The sequence below is a fragment of the Podarcis erhardii genome, assembly GCF_964252035.2.
Source record: "Podarcis erhardii genome assembly, chromosome: 2".
Taxonomy (NCBI): domain Eukaryota; kingdom Metazoa; phylum Chordata; class Lepidosauria; order Squamata; family Lacertidae; genus Podarcis; species Podarcis erhardii.
Window position 1 is genome coordinate 110920724 of NC_138498.1, and position 23935 is coordinate 110944658.

General features: G+C 45.5%; 1 protein-coding gene across 1 annotated transcript; it reads left to right on the forward strand.

Moving 5' to 3' along the window:
- Positions 1-953: 953 nt before the first annotated feature.
- Positions 954-13662, forward strand: LOC309337121 (uncharacterized protein). The gene is made up of 2 exons (XM_081853826.1): positions 954-1122; positions 12270-13662. Exons 1-2 carry the CDS (start codon positions 1047-1049, stop codon positions 13151-13153), a joined length of 960 nt encoding a protein of 319 aa, XP_081709952.1. The 5' UTR covers positions 954-1046; the 3' UTR covers positions 13154-13662.
- The last annotated feature ends 10273 nt before the right edge of the window (positions 13663-23935 follow it).

Sequence of the window (23935 nt, forward strand, 5' to 3'; positions counted from 1 at the left end):
ATAGCCATGCTGCCTAGGTTCTCCCTCTCAAGTATTCCTCTCAAGCCAGTTGCTGAGAACCACAAGTAGAGAGAACGCTGTTGCACCCGGGTCATACTAGTGGATTTTTTTTGGGGGGGGGCCCCTCAAATTTCAGTGGCGCCCTGTGCGATAGCAAAATCTGGGTCCCCCCTCGCCTCTTGTCTTCCATTCTACATAATAGTTGTGGCACCCCAGTGACCAAACTGGTTAGTAAAGGTAAAGGGACCCCTGATCATTAGGTCCAGTCGTGACCGACTCTGGGGTCGCAGCGCTCATCTCGCTTTATTGGTCGAGGGAGCCGGTGTACAGCTTCTGGGTCATGTGGCAAGCATGATTAAGCCGCTTCTGGCGAACCAGAGCAGCGCACGGAAACGCCGTTTGCCTTCCAGCTGGAGCGGTACCTATTTGTCTACTTGCACTTTGATGTGCTTTCGAACTGCTAGGTTGGCAGGAGCAGGGACTGAGCAACGGGAGCTCACCCCGTCATGGGGATTTGAACCGCTGACCTTCTGATCGGCAGGTCCTAGGCTCTGTGGTTTAACCCACAGCGCCACCCGCGTCCCGACCAAACTGGTTGGGCTCCCCTAAATCCGCCTCTGCTTGTGGACTTATGTTGGGCATCTCATTGGCCACCTGGAGAACTTGATGCTGGACCAACCAGGGCTGGGCTCGACACGGCTGAGCTCTCCTTAACGTTCTTGCCAATGCATGCCACAATAATTCCATTCCCAAACAATTCCATTGGCAGGGCTCCTTTCGTCATTCCTGTCGCCTCTTGCCAAATTCCCTTTAGGAGGATGCTCTCCAAACATTGCGTCTGCTCTGTTGAAACATCAGGGAAGGTGCTTCCTTGCAGGTGATAGCAACACACCACACCCTGGCAGTCTGGGAAACCCAGCCCTTCATCCCATTAGCAAGGATATAAGCGGCACCCCCACTTTTCGAGAACGTCTGGAGCAATTTTCTCTGCACGGAGCCGGTCCTGACTTACAAAGCGGGGTCCTGAACTTGCCAAAACAGAAAGGATGAAGCTCAGTTCGGGCAGGATGCCCCTGGGGGTGAAATCTGCCTTCGTCTTGGCAGTGGTTCTTCTTCTTCAAGGTAGGTAACTGACAGGGTGGTCCTAAGGGTGGGGTGGGGGAGGAACATAATAAAACAGGACTATGAAGAGTTTTGTGGCTCCTTAAACGTTAGCACATTCATTGCAGCGTGTAGGAGCTTGTGAAATGTAATGGGCTGCGATTCTAGCTCCACTTACCTGAGATTCAGTAGTATTTCCACAGTTAGGATCGTGTTCTTAGTCTTTTAAGGAGCCGTAAGACCCTTTCTTGCCGGGACGCGGGTGGCACTGTGGGTTAAACCACAGAGCCTAGGACTTGCCAATCGGAAGGTCGGCGGTTCAAATCCCCACGACAGCGTGAGCTCCTGTTGCTCGGTCCCTGCTCCTGCCAACCTAGCAGTTCGAAAGCACATCAAAGTGCAAGTAGATAAATAGGTACCGCTCCAGCGGGAAGGTAAACGGCGTTTCCGTGCGCTGCTCTCTTTCGCCAGAAGCGGCTTAGTCTAACTGGCCACATGACCCGGAAGCTGTACGCCGGTTCCCTTGGCCAATAAAGCAAGATGAGCACCACAACCCCAGAGTCGTCCGCGACTGGGCCTAATGGTCAGGGGTCCCTTTACCTTTACCTTTAAGACCCTTTCTTGGTTTTGCTGTAACAGATTATGGGAGAAAGTAGAGCTGCTTTCTGACTGCTTTTAGCTCCCAGCAACAAAGACTGTTTCTCCGGTCTGTTTTGCTTCCCAGGATGATGTGGGATCCAGTCAGGTTGGGGGTGGGATGGGGGAGAAAAAGGTCCTTTAAGTCCCGCAAAAGATGGTGCTGCAGCCAGTAACGTCACAAGGAAACAGTGCTGAGCAGTTCCGCAGTTCCTCCTGCCACCAGCCCCACTATACTGTAAGAATGGCCAGTGGTGGATTTTGGGCAGTGCAGAGATTTCCCCCATACAAGGCACTGAACGGAGGGGGTATATCATCATCGTCATCATCATCATTCTATACAGTGGTACCTCAGGTTAAGAACTTAATTCGTTCTGGAGGTCCGTTCTTAACCTGAAACGGTTCTTAGCCTGAGGTACCACTTTAGCTAATGGGGCCTCCCGCTGCCCCACGCCGCCATGAGCGATTTCTGTTCTCATCCTGAAGCAAAGTTCTTAACTCGAGGTACTATTTCTGGGTTAGCGGAGTCTGTAACCTGAAGTGTATGTAACCTGAAGCATCTGTAACCCAAGGAACCACTGTATTTATGTGGGTATCTACTGAGAATGTCCATAAAAAGCAACAGTACCCAAAGCAATTATTGTGAAAAGAAGAAATATATATTTATTTTGGGGCGGGGCAGAGATGCAAATGTCCTTGCTCAGAGTGCCATATTACCAAAGTCGGGCCCTGCAATGGCTTTCTCTTCTGGAAAGAAGTAAGATTTACTTTGATTGGGCTGGAAAAAATGGTCTAGGAGTTACCCTAGTAGTTGGTTTGAAATATATGACTGGACACCACAATGCTAAAGTACTATGTTAGGAAAAAATGGTCCTGTGTCCCGGCAGGTTAGGACGCTGGAGGGAATGCTGAGTTGATTCAAACGCTGATGCTGTTCTTCATTCACCACTGCCTGCCAATTTAGAGCAAGGGGATGGGTCTAAACTGTGTGCCCTAAATATTTTTGGACTTCCAATTCCCATCAGCTACAGCCAGCCTGGCCCAATGGTCAGGGGTAATAATAATAATAATAATAATAATAATAATAATAATAATTTATTATTTATACCCCGCCCATCTGGCTGGGCCTCCCCAGCCACTCTGGGCTGCTTCCATAGAAACCAAAAATACAGAAAAATACCACACGTTAAAAACTTCCCTGGTAGTTGTTTATCGCTTTGACATCTGCTGGAAGGGCGTTCCACAGGGCGGGCGCCACTACCGAGAAGGCCCTCTGCCTGGTTCCCTGTAGCTTTGCTTCTCGGAATAAGGGAACTGCCAGAAGGCCCTCGGCGCTGGACCTCAGCGTCCGGGCAGAATGATGGGGGTGGAGACGCTCCTTCAGGTATACTGGACCGAGGCCGTTTAGGGCTTTAAAGGTCAGCACCAACACTTTGAATTGTGCTCGGAAACATACTGGGAGCCAATGTAGGTCTTTCAAGACTGGTGTTATATGGTCTCGGCGGCCACCCCCAGTCACCAGTCTAGCTGCTGCATTCTGGATTGGTCAGGGGTAAAAGGGAATTGTAGTTGAGCAGCATCTCTGAGAGCCACAGCTTAGGCCCTCAGTTTGGAGAAATTGTAGCCATTATTTCATGAGGCCGGGCAAGCAATCAGCATACCTGTTTGTTAGAGAAACGTTTTATTTTAAAGCACCAATTGTGTAAAATAGATTTAAGTAACTCATCCATAGCTATTCCAGATGGGTGAAAAAGGATTTTAACAATGTAAATGAGAGAGAGAGAGAGAGAGAAACACATGCTTATTAACCTTTAGATGGAAATCAGTGAGGGTTAGAAGTACTTGACTTCATCTAGGTCAGGCATGTTCAACAGGTAGATCGTGATCTACCAGTAGATCACTGGATGTCTGCGGTAGATCACTGGCTCCCCCCAAAGAAGCTGAACAATTGTGGCTCCCCTTAAAAAAGCTCAACATTTTATCTCCTCCCTGAAAAAACTCAACAACTTTGACCTGAACCCCAAAAAGGGGGTTGATCACTGCCAGTTTTTAACTGTGAGTAGATCGCAGTCTCTTGGGAGTTGGCCACCCCTGATCTAGGTCATGCAGTTGTGTGGTGTAGTGGTTAGAGCACCAGACCTGGAAGGCCAGGGTTCAAATCTCCACTTCCCCATGAGGCTCACTGAGTGAACTTTGGCCAGTTGCTGCATCTGTTCAGGAGGTTGCTGCTTCCGTCTGGACAGGGAAGGGAGGGGAGGTTAATATCCAAGTTCAATTATGATGCTCACTGGATAGTTTGGGACAGCCTCCCTCGACCTAACCTAGAAGGTTGGCGTAAGAATTACATTTGTAAGAATTGTAAACAGTGATTGCATCAAGCATCGGTATTATTGGGCATTTGGTAGGGCCACTTCTCTGCCCAGGGCCTGCTGCTAACTCCTGAAGTCTCCTGGATGGGCTCCTCTTCAATGCCTCTTCCACCTGCCTGCTCCTCACATGCAAGCAGTGGCAAGAATGAGGACGCTGAGCACCAGGCAATATTAAAGAGTGAGCCGATACCGATTGTAAAAAATGTTGGATATAGTTGGACTAAATGACCCTTGTGGTACCTTCCAACTCTACAAGTCTAGGAAGTGCTGTGGAAAAGGTTCCCCCTGAGGTTGATGTGGGGTGGGGTGGGGGGAGTGGAATTCAGAAGAAGTTCTCAGGCAGACCTTCTAGAGTCTAGTGAGCAACCAGGAAGCATCTCTCCCAAGGAGGATGTGTGCAGGTGCCAAACCTCTGTGGCTGCTGTCTGCTTCCCGTATGCTGTTGTCAAATCAGCCAGTAAACATGGTCGCCATTGCTTATTTATATCTTTCTTTCATGGCACTCATACCTTCAAACCGTCCCCATTTGCTCGGGACATTCATGGAATTACAGAAGCCATCCCGACTTCTAATATGTCCTTTTCGGTAGCAGCGCCCTCCTTGTGGAACCCGCTTCCTTCAGATGTCAAGGAAATAAGCAACTATCTGACTTTCAGAAGACATCTGAAGGCAGCCCTGTTTAGGGAAGTTTTTCATGTCTGATGTTTTATTGTGTTTTTACTGTTCTGCTGGGAGCTGCCCAGAGTGGCTGCGGAAACCCAGCCAGATAGGCAGGGTATAAATAATAAAATTACAGTGATACCTCAGGTTACAGACTCTGCTAACCCAGAAATAGTACCTCAGGTTAAGAACTTTGCTTCAGGATGAGAACAAAAACCGTGCAGCGGTGGTGCTGTGGCAGCAGGAAGCCCCATTAGCTAAAGTGGTGCTTCAGGTTAAGAACAGTTTCAGGTTAAGAACGGACCTTCAGAACGAATTAAGTTCTTAACCCGAGGCACCACTGTATTATTATAGGGATGAGGTGGTCTGGCTCCTACAAGAGCGCCACACCAAAAGACATGCATCCTGATTTTTGTTAAAGTTGTGTTGGAGGGTACATAAAGAGGTCCCAAGTGGTCTCCTACTCAGGCACTGTCCTAACCCCAACCTTCTTAGCTTCATCAAAGAAGTTGCATCATGTGGCCAGTGCTGTGGAGCCATATCTACCTGTGTCTGAGTTGGCATATCATGCATGGCTCTGGGCCTACAGAGTTTCTGTCCCCAAAAAGGAGAGGTACTAGCCGAGTTTGTTAGACTGGTGAAACTAGATTGCTTCTCGAGTGTGCCCAAGGTATCATCCATCTCTAGTTCTAACCCATAATTACCCCTTTGAAGTTGGTGAGATTGAAGGAGAGTGGCCAAGCTGAAGACATTTAACGAGTTTAATGCCTGCCAAGATGTTAGTAACCCATGTTCAAATGCTATCAAAGCCTCCTTCAAGAACCATTCACTATGGGTCTTTATGAGCACTACAAATTTGGTACATGGGTGTTGCCATTCAACCAACACTCTGTGGGATGCTCAGACGCTGGCATTCAGCCCATGTTGTGATCAAGGATAAGAGCTAGGTCACGCCAGTATCTTGTTCTCACAGTGACCAACCGGATGCCTGTGGGAAATCACAAAAACGCAATAGGGATCCAACTGATCATTCTGTTTCCTGTCTGTGTTAGTTGGGTATGTGTTCATTCATTAGTCCATTCGGACCCCTTTCCTTTTTTGCATTACTCTACAGTCTGTCTGAAAAATCGAATTTTAAATATCTACAGTGGAACCTCGGTTTTTGAGTGTCTCGGGAGCTGAACGATTTGGAACCTGAATGCTGTAAACCCGGAAATAATTGCTTCCATTTTCGAACGCACCTCAGAAGTACAGTAGTACCTTGGGTTACATACGCTTCAGGTTACAGACCCCGCTAACCCAGAAATAGTACCTCAGGTTAAGAACTTTGCTTCAGGATGAGAACAGAAATTGTGCGGTGGCAGCAGGAGGCCCCATTAGCTAAAGTGGTGCTTCAGGTTAAGAACAGTTTCAGGTTAAGAACGGACCTCCAGAACGAATTAAGTACTTAACCCGAGATACCACTGTAGAACAGCTTCCACTGCGTGTTTTTCCATTTTTCCCCCAATGGAGTTTGCTGATTGCCCATCGACACTCAGTTTTCAAACGTTTCGGAAGTCAAACGGTCTTCTGGAATGGATTATGTTTGAAAACCGAGGTTCCACTGTATTTTTGAAAGCATTTTCTCAGCGTGTACGCAGTTCTAAAAGCCCAGAACTGTGCTGCAAAATACAGAGAAGGGAAAAGTCCAAATCGTGTCTGTGCTCCAATGTTCATGTTGGTCTGGGAGTTGCGGATCAAGTTCATTCACATCAAGATTCCTGAAGAATGAAATGCTCCTGCCTCCCTAGTTCTGACACATTCCAAGTAAGTGTTGGTCCATGGTTTTACCGAACTCGGTTCAGTTTCTTCTTCTGCTCTTATGATCAGGAGTCCTTAATTTGAATTTAAACAGTGATGTGGGCGAGAGGGACAGTCCTCCTGGATGAGAGATGACAGGTTGGCAAGGCATTCACCCATCCTCCCCACTGTCCTGTCTTGTGGCAATTCTGATATGAAGCATCATTCTGGGACCACAACAAGACTGTGCCTTGGCCAAAGGCCTAGTGGAACAGCTCTGTCTTGCAGGCCCTGCGGAAAGATGTCAAGTCCCGCAGGGCCCTAGTCTCTTGTGGCAGAGCGTTCCAACAGATCGGGGCCATGGCCAAAAAAGCCCTGGCTCTGGTTGAGGCCAGCCTAACCTCTCTGTGGCCTGGGATCTCCAAGATGTTTTTATTTGAAGACCATACGGTCCTCCATGGGGAGGCTGGAGTTTCTGGGACAGTCTCAAGGGCAGCCCCACGTAGAATGAGTTAAAATAATCAAGCCTGGAGTATGGCTAACGTTGCGAGCAACCTGTAATCCTTATATAAAAATCAATCTGCTTTGCTAAGCCATCACATGCTAAAATGACTGGTTATAATTTCTAACTAGACTAAGACAGAAACCAGCCAAATAAAAAAACAACTTTGCTAAAGGAGCCAAGAATGTATATGCAACTTTTTCTTTGAAGTCGATGGGGATTTAGGAGTGCCTGCCTTGGATGTCATTATTTCTGGCTGATTTGCAACGTCAGAAGAAGGCTCACATCACAGCCCTCAGCAACAGGGTGAGCTCTGCTTACACCTGAAATGACAAGCATGCCTACTAGCAAATGAATACTAGCTCAGCCTTGCCTCTCCTCATCATGCTTTTGTTAAAAATGCTTCCTTTCAAAGCATAAGAAGAAATCTCCACCAATTTATCCACTTATTCATCATTTCCCCCCCAAAGGAATATATATATATATATATATATATTTAATTATTTTCTTAAGAAAGGAACACGACGACAACAACAATACAACAACCCTTGTTGCAGAGAGTGTCTTCTTCTTTGGTGATCACTCGTAGCCGAGTAAGATTGTCTTTCATAAACATGGTCTTAACAGTGAGTCCGTAAGTGACTGTAGAGGCCAATTCTGGATCCACACGTCCTTCCACAGTGGGGACATTGGTTTCCAGACAGGAGTTGATCACGGTGAGGGTTTGTCAAGCATGTGCAGAGTACAACAGCCCACTGATGTATTTATTTAAGAAAGCTATATCCCTTACAACCCCTCCCCAAAAAACATAAAAGATACAAAATCAAAAACATCAGAAAATAGAAAACATTAGAACAATGTTCATAGCGCAGAAGTCTGTTTAACCTAGCCAGGCCGGAAACTTAGCAGGGACAGCGCCTGTCTGATTTTTCATGGGAAGGAGTTCCAGAAAGTTGGGCCTATTGTGTGAGTTGTGTTTCTGGTCCATGGAAGACCAGCAGTAGTGTTCCCCAATGATGATCTAACTCATCGCTTTAGGACATGTTGTAGGAAAGGCATGCTTGTAGGAAAGGCATAGACCTAGCCCTAGAATTGTAGAGTTGGAAGGGACCACGGGGGCCATCTAGTCCAACTCCCTGCAAAGCAAGAATCTTTTGCCCAATGAGGGCTGTCCTTAAGGCATCCTGGGCCCAATGTTGAAAGGTAGGGGGATGCACATCAAAGCTTAGTTTAAGCAGAGTAACCTTTGATTCACATACAGTGGTACCTCGGGTTACATACGCTTCAGGTTACATACGCTTCAGGTTACAGACTCCGCTAACCCAGAAATAGTACCTTGGTTTAAGAACTTTGCTTCAGGATGAGAACAGAACTCATGCTCCGGTGGCGCAGCGGCAGCAGGAGGCCCCATTAGCTAAAGTGGTGCTTCAGGTTAAGAACAGTTTCAGATTAAGAACGGACCTCCGGAATGAATTAAGTACTTAACCTGAGGTACCGCTGTATAGGCCTGGGGTTGGAACAAAGATTCTCTCCAAAGTGATTTAGGTACTTTCAAGTTAAAAATGGCCCCAGGGATTGGAGGGGACGTTTTCGGATGACATCGCAGAGTGCTGGTCATTCCACACTGTATGGAATTTTGGCTGTTTCTGCAGAGCTGCAGAACTCCCGTTGTCAGAGCTTGACAGAAATACAGCTTGCGAGAAATAGGCACCTACGGCTTGAACTCTGTGAGCGTGATTTCAAGGTAGGGGGCTTGAGAAACTTGATTTCCTCGTGTTATGATGCAAACCGACTTGACCTGCGCTTCCAGGAACTCATGCACGGATAGGAATGTATGTACTTATCCTTTGGATTCTGCCATTCTCTGAATATCGCAGTTCAGTTCTCAGCTTAAGGAATGCATGGGAACACATTAAAATGTGTCGTTCGGGATAAAAAATATGTTTAAAAATGCATGTATTGGGAATAAATATGTATCAACATACAATTTTGATAACATCTTTAAAAATGCATTTTTGTGGAGATTTTAAAATGTGATATTACAGTGGGAATTGATTGGAGCAGACTTTTGAAGAAACACACATGAAGCAGACACAGACTTGAAGCAGGCTGATCAATCTATCCTTATTGCAGAGCGGTCTCTGGGGCAACTTGATTCTCACATGCTCCTAAACCCTTGCAACCTGGTTCAATATATGCTAATTTTTGCTTGGATGAGAAGGTTGTATAATGCAAGGCAGGATTTGGGTTCCTTTATCCTCTGTTTTCTGCCTTGGGCTCCTTTGCGAGGGAAGGTGGGGTATAAATTTATTCAACAAGCATTTCAAAATTATCTTTTTAAAGAATTAAAAGAATTATTAAAAATAATAAAGCAAGCCTCCCATTCTGAATCATCTTATTTTCTTGCATGTTGTAGTGCATGAGCAGAGAACCTCTAGGTGCTGTTGCTCTCAGCCCCCCCTCATCCTATTAGATAGATAGATAGATAGATAGATAGATAGATAGATAGATAGATAGATACAGTTACAGATAGGTAACCGTGTTGGTCTGCCATAGTCAAAACAAAAAATTCCTTCCAGTAGCACTTTAAAGACCAACTAAGTTAGTTCTAGGTATGAGCTTTCGTGTGCATGCACACTTCTTCAGATACACAGATAGATATAGATATAGATATATCATTGAAAATTTCCAGGGGACAAATAAAGTAAACTCTCATCATCGCTAACCATTGACCATGATGGCTCTAGGGCTGATGGGAGTTGGAGTCTAGACACACCTGGAGGACTCCAGGTCCCCCCAGTCCTTCTATCTAAAGCAATAGCAGCTTTCATCCCTCAGCTATGAATTCTGCATTCCAGCAAAGGTGTGCTGAAGGTGACAAACAATTTAATTGGTTTCAGGGTGGAGCTGGATCGTTTTGAGACATACAATTAAAATTATTGACGGCTGTGCTTCCTTCTATTAAGACCTGAATAAATAAGAGGTTTGGCTGGCCTTTACGAGGGGACTGCGTCTTTGCTGAGGCGAGCTCTGCTGCCCTGCGTAACTCCTTGACAGTAGATGTTTGGCAGAAATTATTCTTGCCTGTGTTTACATGGCTCTTAAAAGTATACTACCCTACTTGTCATACGTCTGGGTTTTCCCGGGCATTTTGCTGATTCATTGAAAATCCCGTACATGTCTGGGAGAACCCGGACGTATGGCAGACCTATATTAATGTAAAGAAGCTCGTTTATACAGTACTGCTATTTCTTAGTTGTGGATTTTGGTTTGTTCTGTTTTGTGGGTGGGTGTGTTTTGTCTTTTGTTATAAAACTACAAATAAAAAAGCTTTAATAAACAACAAATGGCGTTGTTCAGTCAGGTCGTTTGTATTACCAACCAGTATTTATTGATGATTTTGTTATTATTGTACTGTAGTTTTATATGGTGTGGTATTATTAGGAAAGTGTGGTACGTAAAATAAACAAATAACTCATTTACCATTTAAAGATAAATCAGATGTCACCTTGATTTTTGGGAGGGGCTTCTGTGAATTTAATCTCTTGGGGCCAGGCCAATCCAACAGGTTAAGCTTCAACTTCACCACTGAGAGAGTAATGGGGAAATTCTCAGCTGGTTGAATTTCTGCCTGATTTTGCTAGTAGCGCACCACATTTTAGGCAGATATTGAGCAGATGTTGCTTTCCCGGCAAGGAGGTGCAACTGTACCTGTTGATTTTCTACCTGCGAAACACTTAAGAGCCACTTCACAGGAATTATGCAGTGCTGCACCTCAGAGGAAACAATGCCAACGGCAACTTGATTTAGCATACTGGGAAGTTCTTTTTAACCGTGTTTATTTTCCTAAACAGCCCGAAATATTCCTGGATGTAGAAATCAGCCAATGAGAAGGACTCATGCACAGTATAACTGTGCTTGGACTTAGAGACAGCACAATTCAAATCCAGCTCTGCCATAGATTTACTGAAAGGGCATGTAAGACTTGCAGGCCTGTTTTATTTTGGAAGGACTATAGCTCAGTGTAGAACATCTGTTTTGCATGCAGACGGCCCCAGCTTCATCCCTTAGCATCTCCAGATAGGACCACGAAAGCCCCATATCAGAACACCTGAGATGGACCAGTGGCTTGACTTGGTATGTGGTCCAGCCAGTTAAATGGGAACTGAACAAAATAACACAGCACGATGGCCAATAACAATGGCACTAAACACTATTTATAGACTAATACAAATGATCAGAAATTGCAACCAAAGTCTCTAAATCTTCTTCACCAGTTGCGGTGGAATAATTCAAAAGTTCGATAAATACATAATCTGTCACCAAACAGCACCAGAAAAGAGTTCTCGGATAACCAATCTTTTTAGTTCAATGCTTCATCAGCCAGTCTTGATCAATTCTTCATCAGCCAGACTTGTAACTTCAGTATCATATGACCACTGATCCAGAGCATATTTTCTACAGTGTTTATATTTACTTACATGTAAGATTGGCTTGTTAATAAATTGAACTGTATACTTCTCTTATTAATTCTTACAAGTCTGGCTGATGAAGAATTGATCGAGACTGGCTGATGAAGCATTGAACGAAAAAGACTGGTTATCCGAGAACTCTTTTCTGGTGCTATTTGGTGACAGATTATGTATTTATCGAACTTTTGAATTATTCCACCGCAACTGGTGAAGAAGATTTAGAGACTTTGGTTGCAATTTCTGATCATTTGTATTAGTCTATAAATAGTGTTTAGTGCCATTGTTATTGGCCATCGTGTTGTGTTATTTTGTTCAGCTTGTCTATATTGCAACACAGGAGTCTGTTTAGGAGTTAAATGGGAACAACACCTGATCACAGGACCGATACGAAGATAGATGGATAAGGAAACATTGTCACCCATCCTTTGCCATACGAATAGGGTGAGGCCTGCACTTAAACTCTCAATCCCTTGGGAGTCACTGGTGTGTGGGCTGCTGCCTGAGGCAGCAACAGGAGCAACACCTTGGATGAAGCAAGAGGAAAGGAACCTGCATATTCAGAGAAATCACGTGGTACAGAGCAGATCTCTGGGGAGTATACTGCTTGTTTGTTCTTTGGCTAATGGTGTTTCCTCATATGTCCCTAAAAAACCTGCGTAATGTACAAATTGGGCTTGGGCATGTGGCATGGGTGTCTCAGTTTATAGGCTCACCGTTTCACAATCTCTCCTCTTTGTGGTCCCTTCCCAGGTGTGACATGTATGAGCCTTCGAAGCACTGCTGCAACAAGCGCTCCTGTATCCCTCGGCGTGGCTAATCCATCAGTGGCCGGTACCCTTGAGAAGGAGGAGACCCTGGATGAAAACGAGCTTGATGCCAATGAGCCTAAAATGGATTATGACGAGGCCGACCGTGACGACTCCCTGGAATACGATGGGACCGTTTCACTTGACAAAGTAGGTGCAACCGAGTCCCCAAAAGACACCATGAAAGAAGACGAAAACGAGGAGGGAGCGAGTAACGTGGAAGTGTCCCCAAAGGAGAACAGGCGAGCGGAAACCAACATTTTGGAAGGGGTAGTAGACCCAACTGACCTCGATGATGCCCTTAACTTTATCAGTCTCATTGCCAAGAGAGCTGCTGAGGATCTAGAAGAGGAAGAGGCGGAGGAAATGATGTCGAGTGACGACGACGCTCTTAACTTCATTAGGCTGGTTGCCAAGAGAGCAGCTGAAGAGGAGGAGGCAGCTGAAGAAGGGAAGCCAATCGACGAGGATTCCTTTTTGTTTACCGACCTGCCCAAAATCTTGGGGCCCTTGCTGAAAGCGTTTTCTAGCACGCCAGAAAATTCTGAGGCTCCCTCACCGGATGACTTCTTTTCTTGGTTTCCTGACCTGAAGAAACTGCTGGAGGATCCCAAGCCGACTGGCAGGAGATCTTATCTGCCTACTTCTCCACAGCCAGCCCTACAAATATCCCCCGCCTCTCCCCAGCCCACTGGATCTGAAGTCCTTTCCTCCCCATCTCTGCCAGAAGCGTCAGCCTCTACTGCTCAACCAACCATACCTGAACCTCCTAAGACAAGCCAGCCTTCTCTCCCAGAAGTCCCAGACTCAGAAGAGAGGTTTTATTAAGCAGGCACAGCCAAGCAGTCCTCACCTTTTTGGAGAATGAGGAAAACGAAAAAGGAAGGCTGGTCAGGAGTCTCATTCCCCCAACCTCCTATTTCTCCTTGAGACCACCTCTATTTCTTATTATTAACAAGGTATAAAAAGTAAGAACAATATATGCTTTTAAAAACACACTGTTTTTCATTTGGCAATTTAATACTGCATCTACCCAAGAGCTACACAAAGGTTGTTGTACTTAGGGATCGGAGGAGAAATTCAATTTGGTTTGCATTTGAATTGGAGGCTGCCTAATTCGCACATCCCAAATGCCTTATCTTAGTGGGCAGACTTATCTATCCCTAACTGTATTTGGGCATAGTGAATCAACACTGCTTTGTTTCCTTAAGTACAGCCCAGCCTCCAGATTCCGCCCCCCCCATCTTCATTAAGTTAGGAATCTGCTGCAGGCTTGTATAAAGAGCACTGCCAAAAAGCTGTATATCACCTTGCTTAATAAACCTGTTTGGTTACTAGTACCTGTGTGGAGCCTGAGTCTGTAGTCAAGGTTCAAGAGACAAGAACAACCACCACTGGGATTTAGGGGTACTGTGGTAGGATAGAGAGGGCGAAATAAATGGGGAGGAGAATAAGAGAGACAACATCATAGGTTCTTTTGTCACGTGTGTGTGCAGACCCTCCAAGTTTCCCTGTTTTCCAGGGACAGTCCCAGATTCACAGAAGCCGTCCCAGTTTCTGATTTGATCCCAGAATGTTCCGCTTTTCCATAGGATGTCCATATTTTCATTGGAGAAATGTTGGAGGGTGTAGAGTTATCTGACCCCCAAGCCATCTGGAGGCAGCCCTTTATAGAGTGGCTGGAGGAACCCAGTCAGATGGGTGAGGTATAAGTAGTAATATAAAGCAACAGCAGCAGCAGCAGCAGCAGCAACAACAACAACAACAAGAAGACATCCCTATTTACATTGGAGAAATGGAGGGCATGTGTGTGTGTGAGGAGAAATATCCCAGATTCAAATCTCACCTTGGTCATGACCTCACTACTTTATTTATTTATTTTATATACACTAGTGGCCAAAATTGTGGAAACCTTTTGGAAAAAGTGTATTTCCAAGGTTTGATGGCTCATAACACCTGGTTGGCTCTCTAAACACCCATGCTCATTGGCTACATTCAAATGAAGGAAAGCTATTGCATATCAACCTAAGCAAGTTGTGCTTCCTTTTTCTGATTATTTGGCTATATCTTTTGATAGAATACAGATAATTGAACAAACTCTATTGCATTAAATTCTTCATTAAATTATCTTGAAAATTATAGTATTACATTGATATATATATATATATATATATATATATATATATATATATATATATATATATTTGGTATTACTCCAAAAAAAGGTGGTGTTATGAGCCATCAAACCTCAAAAATACACTTTCCCCAAAAGGTTTCCACAATTTTGGTCACTTGTGTACCTTACATTACTGTATAAAACAGTGCACAATAGGGATGGAATATAATAATAAAATCAGTCAAAATATAATCAGGATATTGGGGGCGGGGGACCTTACGGAAAATGACTGCTGAAATGAAAATTTAAAAAATCTTCCCCAAGTGCTGGAAGTTCACCAAGTCTGTCCTCAAGTGGGAAGGAAATTCCACAGAATATTGAACACAGACATGGCTCTTGGTGGATACAAGCCATGAATGTCTGAGCCGTGGGGTACCACTAACAGGGGGCTCCTCTGAAGATGTCAACGATTGCATAAGGAATCAGGTGGTTCTTATTGGTACCAGACAATGAGCCTCTGGAGTGCTAAGCAAGGTTTAGGAGGTGTTGGGTGTGTGTGGAGAGAGTGGGATGAGTTTCAAGAGGAATTGGCTTGCAGCAAGAAGTACGGTAAGTAAGGGAGGTGGATCTAGAAATGTTACCACAGAAGCTAGATCTTGGTTCAGTAAGGGAGTGCTTGCAGTTTTCCTTCTCTCCTCATGATAAAACACACCCATTTCTCGAGCCTATCTGCTTCCTTATCCTTCTTAAGTCTCAGTGCTGCCCTTGCAGAATTTTGCAGGGAAGAAGATGGGCATCAAACTCTGTCTGTCCTGGGCTCTGGCTCCCCCTACTGGGGGCTCCCTGTCTTTTTTAAAATAATAATTTTTATTGGTTTTACAATTTGGTTTTACATTCACAGAAAAAAATAAAATCAAAAGATATAGAATTCTCCGAATTCTCGGACTTCCATCCTCCCTATTTGCGGAGTCCACTAATAACCATTTTCACTGCATATCATGTTATCCTCCATTTATCCATAAAACTCTATTTTCTCCTATAGTCATTTTCACATTGCAAGTGTTATTTCAATGCTGCCAATGTTTTTAACTGTTTGCAGTGCTCTGTCAAATATATTACAGATTTCCCCCAATCCTTATTAAAGTTTTTATCGTCGTGATTCCTGATTTTTCCAGTCATTTTGGCCATCTCAGCATAGTCCATCAATTTTGCTGTCCAATCTTCTCTTGTAGGTGTTGTGTCTTCCTTCCATCTTTGGGCTAAGAGCATCCTGGACATCGTCGCATACATTAATAGTCTTTTGTACTCCCTTGGTACCTCAGCATCTAAAATTCCTAATAAAAATGGATTCTGGCTTCATAACAAAAGTATTTTGAACATTTTTTAAAGCTCATTATATATCACCTCCCAGTATTCAAGTAGGTAGCCATATTGGTCTGACACAGTCAAAATAAATTAAAAAATTTAAAAATTGTCCAGTAGCAACTTAGAGACCAAGAAGGCTGATTGCGGAAGAATTGGTGCTTTTGAATTATGGTGCAGGAGGAGACACTTGGGAGTCCCATGGACTGCAGGAAGATTAAGCTTATCCATTCTGAAGGAAATCAGCCCTGAGTGCTCACTGGAAGGACAGATTGTGAAGCTGAGGCGCCAATACTTTGGCCACCTCATGAGAAGAGAAGACTCCCTGGAAAAGACCCTGATGTTGGGAAAGATGGAGGGCACAAGGAGAAGGGGATGACAGAGGAGGAGATGGTTGGACAGTGTTCTCAAAGCCACAAACATGAGTCTGACCAAACTGCGGGAGGCAGTGGAAGACAGGAGTGCCTGGCGTGCTCTGGTCCATGGGGTCACAAAGAATCGGACACGACTAAACAACTAAACAACAACAAAAGGTGTTACTGGACAATTTTTTTTTTTTTTAAATTTATCTCCCAATAAGTTTGTATTGCCTTAAAAGTCCACCACATATGTTAAAAGGTGTGTGTGTGCGCGGGGGGGCTCCCTGCCTTTCACTATACCGGTCCTAATGGGTACCAGTTACCACTGCAACTCATACTGTTGTATTTTCTCAGTACTGCCCTTTTAGCCCTCTGCCTGCTAGGCAAAAGCCTCTACTGATGCTCTCTGAGGTAAGGGAGTGGGGCTGAGCAGTTAGATCTCACTCAGCCGACGTGTGAGGGATACACAATGTATTGTGACCATAGGAGAGCAGCCTTCACTCAGAAGAGAATCACTCAGAGTAGATCCTTGCATAATCAGGGCAGCCATCTTGGAATTGGCAGCATTACATTGCTGGCCACGTGTTTATTGGGAGTTCCTCATCCTTATTATCCCCTTGGCCTGTGGGTACCTTTAGACTGGTGGCCCCTGGTGCTACCAAATAATTGTACTCCCAAGGTAAGCTATATGTGGAATTGGAACTGTACACATTCATCCCTGTCATGTTCCAGACACTCTGAGAACATAAAATCAACCCTGCCGTGTTATGTATTGAAGTTCTCACCCTGGCCACCAGGGGGATTGTGTATATAGTTTTCACTCAGGTCCACGTCAGTTAATTTAGGCGGGAAACCTGGGCTGTTTTTGTTACAATGTTGACAGCCTATAAAAGCAGGCTGGCTGAGCTGTTCAGCTCAGTTCAGTTCCAGCTTACTTATAAAGAACTACTTGGAGACATCTCTGTGTCGTCTGATATGTCCACTCCCTATTTAATACTGGTGACGAAGATGGGATGGATGGACATCAGAGCACCGCCAGATTTGGACACTCACTGAGTGGAATCACTGAGCTGAAACACTGAGTGAAATCACTAATATGCCGGATCAGGCCAATGGCTCATCTAGTCCAGCATTCTGTTCTCACAGTAGCCAGCCAGGTGTCTGTGGCAAACTCGCCAAGAAGACCTGAAGAGAAAGATGACGGGGTGACACAGTGGAGCAAAATGGGGAACCACCACACCAACCTCAGCCCGGACACTTAGGCCCAGCGCCGGGGGCCTTCTGTCAGTTCCCTCACTGCGAGGTTATAGGGAACCAGGCAGAGGGCCTTCTTGGTGGTGGCGCCCGCCCTGTGGAATGCCCTCCCATCAAATGTCAAGGAAATAAACAACCACCCGACTTTTAGAAGACATCTGAAGGCAGCCCTGTTTAGAGAAGTTTTTAATGTTTGATGTTTTCTCGTGTTTTTGATATTCTGTTTGGAGCCGCCCAGAGTTCCTGGGGAAACCCAGCCCTATGGGTGGGGTATAAATAATAAATTATTATTATAATAATTAACCAGTCTCTGATTCAAGTAGGTAGGCGTATTGGTCTGCCGTAGTCGAAATAAATTAAAACAATTCTTTTAGAAGATAGGTAAAAAGACTCTTCTTAAAAACCTTAAAACTCTCTTAAAAGAATCAAGTTTTCAAAAAAATTATATAATCTAAGAAAGTCTTTAAAAGAATCCTTCCAAAAGAGTTTAAAAATTATAATGTAGTACCTTAGAGACCAACTGCGTAGTTTTAGGTATGAGCTTTCATGTGCATGCACACTTCAGATACTATTTTGATTAATAGACAAACTCCCATGAACTCCAGCCAGCATATTATTAGGTATAGTTAGAGTCCAACAACATCAGGAAGGCCACAGCTTCCCCCACACTAGCAATTTTCAATCTTTTTAGACTGGGGACTAACTCTTAACCCAAACATGCATGTAGGGACCCATATCTTTAAAAAAAAATTACCATATATTTGTATGGTCATAGTGCAGCTGTTGTGACCTACCCTGGTTGTGGGTCTCGCTGGGCCACCCATTAAAGACAAGTGAAAAGGGATGGGGGGTGGGATTCAATTCAGCAAATATTTAAAGCAGAAGCTATCAAATCCACACATTTGGAAACAGTATGCAAATTGAAACACAGCTTGTCCTTCAGAATTCACACTTGGCTGCATTTTGTGATGCAGTTCTGCAACCAGCCGGTGTTTACAAGAATGCACATATCAGGGGAAACCGTGCGTAAAAAGGAAGATATAAGTGAAAACGACTTAAATAGATGCATCATATAAGGGGAAACTGGTGGCAAAAATGCATATATTAGTCAAAACTGCATACAAAGCTATGTGCATTGGGAGAAGATTGCACTAAAATGCTAAGGAGTTCTCAAGAGGATATTTTTTAAATAAATAAATAAATAAATAAATAAATAAATAAATAAATACTACTCAAATGTGGGGAACTGATTTTAAGATTGGAAAAATGAGAAATGGAGGGAACCAAGATTTGCAGAGCTTTCCATTCCTAAAATGACCTAGACCTGGGGCCTATCTATAGCTGAAAAATGGTTTAGTTGAGTGTAATGTTCCTGTCTTTTAACATCCCCCTTCTCATCAGCACTTGGGTATAATAATGCTGTTCACGCATTCATATCAATGCGCCTTGGCCTTGAACTGCCTTAAAAACAACTCTAGTCTCTGTTTTATTTTCTCCAGGAGGTGGCAATAGAATAGAGACACACAACCAGTAGATATGATACTCTCCACTAGAGGGCAGCAGACACTCACAAATATAACCATTTCCCTCTTGGTTGCAGAAGCGAATCAGACTTTTCTCCTGTGTGAAATTATGGTGGTCATTTCCAGACTGTCACTGTTTTGTAGGTGCACAGTGCATGCCAGCAAATGCAGGTTTTAGAGTCAAAGAGGGTTTGGTGCTTTGAAGCTGGAAATGTATGTACAAACGATCATATTCATAAATTGTGGAGATTGCATTAGAGCAGAGAAAATGCAGTTCATGTTAAAATATTTTATGGAGAGCTTCTTGTACAATTCCCACTACTTGGAACAGGTGATGCCCACCACTATCAAAGTTGAGTGTCTCATAAGAACACATTTTGTGCGCTCAAGTTATCTTCTTTTCTTAGTTGTCACTCAAATTCCAAAACAGCCTGGACCTAAGCTGCATGTTGAAATAAAAGATCTCCCCATCTCTCCATCCTTTCCCCTCTTCAAATCTGGGAATTTCTCCCGTGGGCTTGCTTTCATTTCTCAGGAAAGAAGGGGAGATGGGGGAGGTTGTGTGTTGAACTTTTAGGGGAAAAACAAGGCAATGGAGCTACACAAACGCTGAGAACTGCCTAATTCACCTTGACATGCTTGTTAATGATGCAATCTAATTCAGGAGGAATCTGAGCAATCTGTCATGAATCAGCCAAATTCACTCTGTTAATCAGGCTGCATACAAGCAATGCACATTCCTAGTATTTGCAAAGAATCTCTGGATATTCTGCAAATATTTGATACTCCGTTATCCACATCTGATATTCCAAGAGTTACGAAATTTCATTGCATTGCATTGCATTTCAAAATTAGGGCTGATTTTTGGTTTTTTAAAGTTACACTCTATTTTCTTATGCGCACCTGTCAGGGCTCCCTCTAGGTCCCAGCTCACAGAGGACCAACGCCAGGCTGATATTATGTACAAAAGTCTTTATTGAAGTATAATTTCCGTTTTAAAGCCAGAGCGTGCAACCCTACGTCTAGACTCTAGACAGGTGAAGTCCCCTCTGAGTCACTGCCCCTTCCGCACCAGTTTAAGATCCTAGCCCGGCTCCACCTCCTGCGCTGTTCCTTCCTCCTCTGGGTCCTTCTGCCCCCTGGGGTTTCCTCCCTCCTGGACTCTTCTGACGCTGACCCCCCTGATTCTTGCCCTTCCTTCCGGCGGGCTTTGGGACCTGGCTCCCTATCCGGGCTACCTGCTGTGCCGCTCGCCTGTACATTTGAACTTGGTGCGCGCGCCCAGCCGGTGACTTTCCTCTTGACCGTTTCCCCGCTCTCCGATGGAGGCGTGGCCAATCCTGACTCATCTCCTCCCTCTGGTGGTGGGAAGACTGGTCCCGATGCCTGGGACTCCTCCCCCCCACTATGCTCTGGTGGGGACGCTGGTCCTGATTTCCAACTGCTGCTCAGGGAGTCCCCGCTGGCCCCTTCCTTCTGGGGTTTCCCCCTTGGCACCCCCCTTGCCCTGGCCATCGGCGCTCCTCTCTGTGAATCTTCCGATTCGCTGGAGAGACTCGTGGACTCTCTCTGACCACTGTCACTGCCTACACCCCCCTCGTATTCCTCCTCCTCACTCTCCATTTGCTCCTTCTCCTGTGTCTCTGCTCCTGAACCCCTGACAGCACCCATGAGATCAGCTCTTCTAGATGGTGCAAGGAGTAGCCAGTATAAAATCAAAGTACAGTGCCGGGGATCATCGAAGAAACCAACTTTATTTTTTCGTTATTACAATCTGGGGGGAAAAACCCATTAGAACCGTCAGCAACAGCAACAAATGAACCATTAACTCTATCAAGTGAGCCATTTCTTCTTTTCTTAAAACGAAACCACAGTACAGTGGTACCTCTGGTTGCGAACGGGATCTGTTCTGGAGCTCCGTTCGCAACATGAAAAGCCCGCAACCTGAAGTGCCGTATCTGTGCAGGTGTGCGTGATTTGGTGCTTGTGCACATGCATGAAGCGCGACTTAGCGCTACTGCACATTCGTGAGCAGCAAAACCCAGAAATAACCCTTTCCAGTACTTTCGGGTCACTGTGGGACGCAACCTGAAAAAAAGTAACATGAAGCAAACATAACATGAGGTATGACTGTATAAGATTTTAGAGGAGGCAAAGATAGCCAAAAGCTGTGTTTACAAATACAGTGCTACCTAGGGTTAAGTACTTAATTGTTCTGGAGGTCCGTTCTTAACCTGAAACTGTTCTTAACCTGAAGCACCACTTTAGCTAATGGGGCCTCCTGCTGCCGCCGCACTGCCGGAGCACGATTTCTGTTCTTATCCTGAAGCAAAGTTCTGAACTCGAGGTAATATTTCTGGGTTAGCGGAGTGTGTAACCTGAAGCGTATGTAACCTGAAGTGTATGTAACCCGAGGTACCACTGTAGATCACTAATAAATGAACTTCATAAGGCAAATATAACTACACCCTATTATGCTGGCTAGCTTCATCCCCTGCCGTGCTAGTGAGGGTTCAGAACTTAACTGGTTAAGTGTTCTGAGCTGTGCGTCACTTTCTGACATCAGCTGTAGAAGCTGGGAGGAGTCTGGGAGGAGACTGTACTTGTTGTTCTCTCTGTGTCTTGAGAGAGACGGACATGGCTGCAAGCAGTGATGGACAAATGTTTGAATAAAAGCTGTAAATAGACGAATCTGTCTGTGTATGCTTGCATGGAGCAAGGGAGAAAAAGACTGTTTTACACCGCTGTATGCTACTCTGCTAAGCCGTGGCCAAAGAGACAGCAGACTTACTTGCGCAGCTGAGAAAGAAGCGTGCCGGACGCTGCGAATGACTGATTGGGATCGTAAAGCTGTCTGAGTACACGGCTCAACGGTCAAGCTATCAAGATCGTTATCTCTGATAGGTTATGGGAAGGTCAGACAACGCTCGTAAAACAGTCGGTGTGAGCTCCAGGAATGCTTTGAAGTCGGCACGGAAGCTAGCCGGAGGTTGGAAGCTGCATTCCATGAGTCTAGCCTGGTGCCGGGAAGCAGAGGAAGTGTTTGCCTGCTTCTGAGAGGCAAAAGCTTCTGATACAGAAAGCTGGCTGGAGCTGGAAGCTGAGACGCAGCTGCTGTCGTTTCTCCACGGAAGGGTGAGGCAGAGAAGCTGTACCTGATCGTAAGTAAGCTTGGGCCCCCTTGGGAGAACGGGAGAATATGGCAGAGAGCCAGGATATACCGGTGGAGAAGCTCACTTAAAAAAGTTGGGCAACCTGGAGCAGAAGAATAAGGGGCTGGTTCCTGGTCCATGGGCTTTGGGAAGCAAGCCAGAGGGAGCCAAAAGCACCACCCCTTAGCTGGGAAGATGGCCAGCAGAAAACGCAACAAGAGCTGGATATGCTCAGAGCATGCATTCATGCGTCGCTGCAGCCCCATTTAGAGGGTGTACAGTCAGCAAGGGCTGCCTGGGATGTGCTGAAGGGCTTGTGTGAAGCTTCAGCAGAAGGCCAGAGCCCTGGAGACGCTGGGCTGGCAGGCCCATTTCCCGATGGGAGCGCTGGTGAGCAGATCGGGGGGGCGAAGAGTTCCAAAGGCAAGTTTAAGAAACTTTCCACTGTTGCTGAAGCAGAGAGCAACTTCAGGGGGGGCCAGGCTGGTGGGAGGCGCCGTTCCAGGAGAAGGAAGGCCAGGCCAGCTGGGAGGAGCCCCGGGCAGTGTTTTTCCACTGGAGTTCAACATCTGCGTGGCAGTTGCCCCCACCGGAGCACAGAGCCGAGGCAGGATGTTTGCAAGGACACTTCCCATGGGAATCAAGTGGGTTTCCATGGCAACAGGCCTGGGAAGACAGGCAGGCGTGGAACTGAGCCAGGTGGTCGTGGTAAACAACAGGAAGAGGCTTATCAAGTCTCCGCGAGTATGGCATTGTTCGAAGACGGCCGGATGGAAAATTTCGAAATGGCTTTTGTAATCGACTCTACAGCTAACCGCAACATGGTTCCAGAGACCCCTGCAGTCGAGATGTGGAATTGCACGGCAATTTCAAGAGGACAGGGACAAACTGCTAATGCCTATTTTTCTGTTTTGCAGGAAAGGATGGAGTTTTGTATTGTCCCAGAGGCGCATCATTGTTTGTTATCTGTGCCTTATTTGTTGAAAAAAGGGTTTCAGGTTTGTTTCCAGGATGATGTCTGCACAATCTCCAAAGGGGAGAGGGTACTTGCCAAGGTTAAGAAGGGGCAGAATGATCTTTTCATTCTTAAAACGTCTCTTGGGGGTGAGGGGAAGGTTGAGAGAGCACAGGCGCAGCGTGCTACAGTTCCCACTCATGTTCAATGTGCTTGTGCATGGCATCAGAGGACCAATCATAGTTCTCTAGAAGAACTGCAAGTACTTCCTGAGGTTACCAGAGGGTGTAAAATTAGAGATTGTGGACGTGCCATTAATTGCACCACTTGCAGACAGGCAAAGGTGAAAGGGTGCAGTTACCCAAAGGTGGAACGGGTAACCACTAAACCTTTTGAGCTGGTTCACATAGATTTGGCCGGTCCTGTCAAGGAACCAAGTCTGGGAGGGGCCAGGTTTCTGCTAACTTTTTTGGATGATTTCTCGCAGAGCACCTGGACTCTTGGTCTCAAATCCAGGGAGGATGCAGCACAGCTGATCAAGAGCTGGGTTGAGGGGGTGGAACAGAGATTCTCCACCAAGGTGCAAGCAATCGTCAGTGACAGAAATGCTAGGTACACTGGTTCTGCTTTGCAGCAGTTCTTTCACAGAAGAGGGATACGTCACACAGTTACTTCACCCAGTAAGAGGGGGGTGGCAGAGCTGAGAAGTGAAGCTCTGGTTAAGGCTGGACAGGTGATGCTGAAAGAAGCCAGGTTACCTCCAAAGTTTTGGCTGGAGGGAATCCGTTGTGTGTCGTTCACCTGGAATCGTGTCTACAACTCACTGGTAGGTGACACACCGTACTCGTTGTTGAATGGCAGAAAACCCCAGGTTCACTTTCTGCGCAAG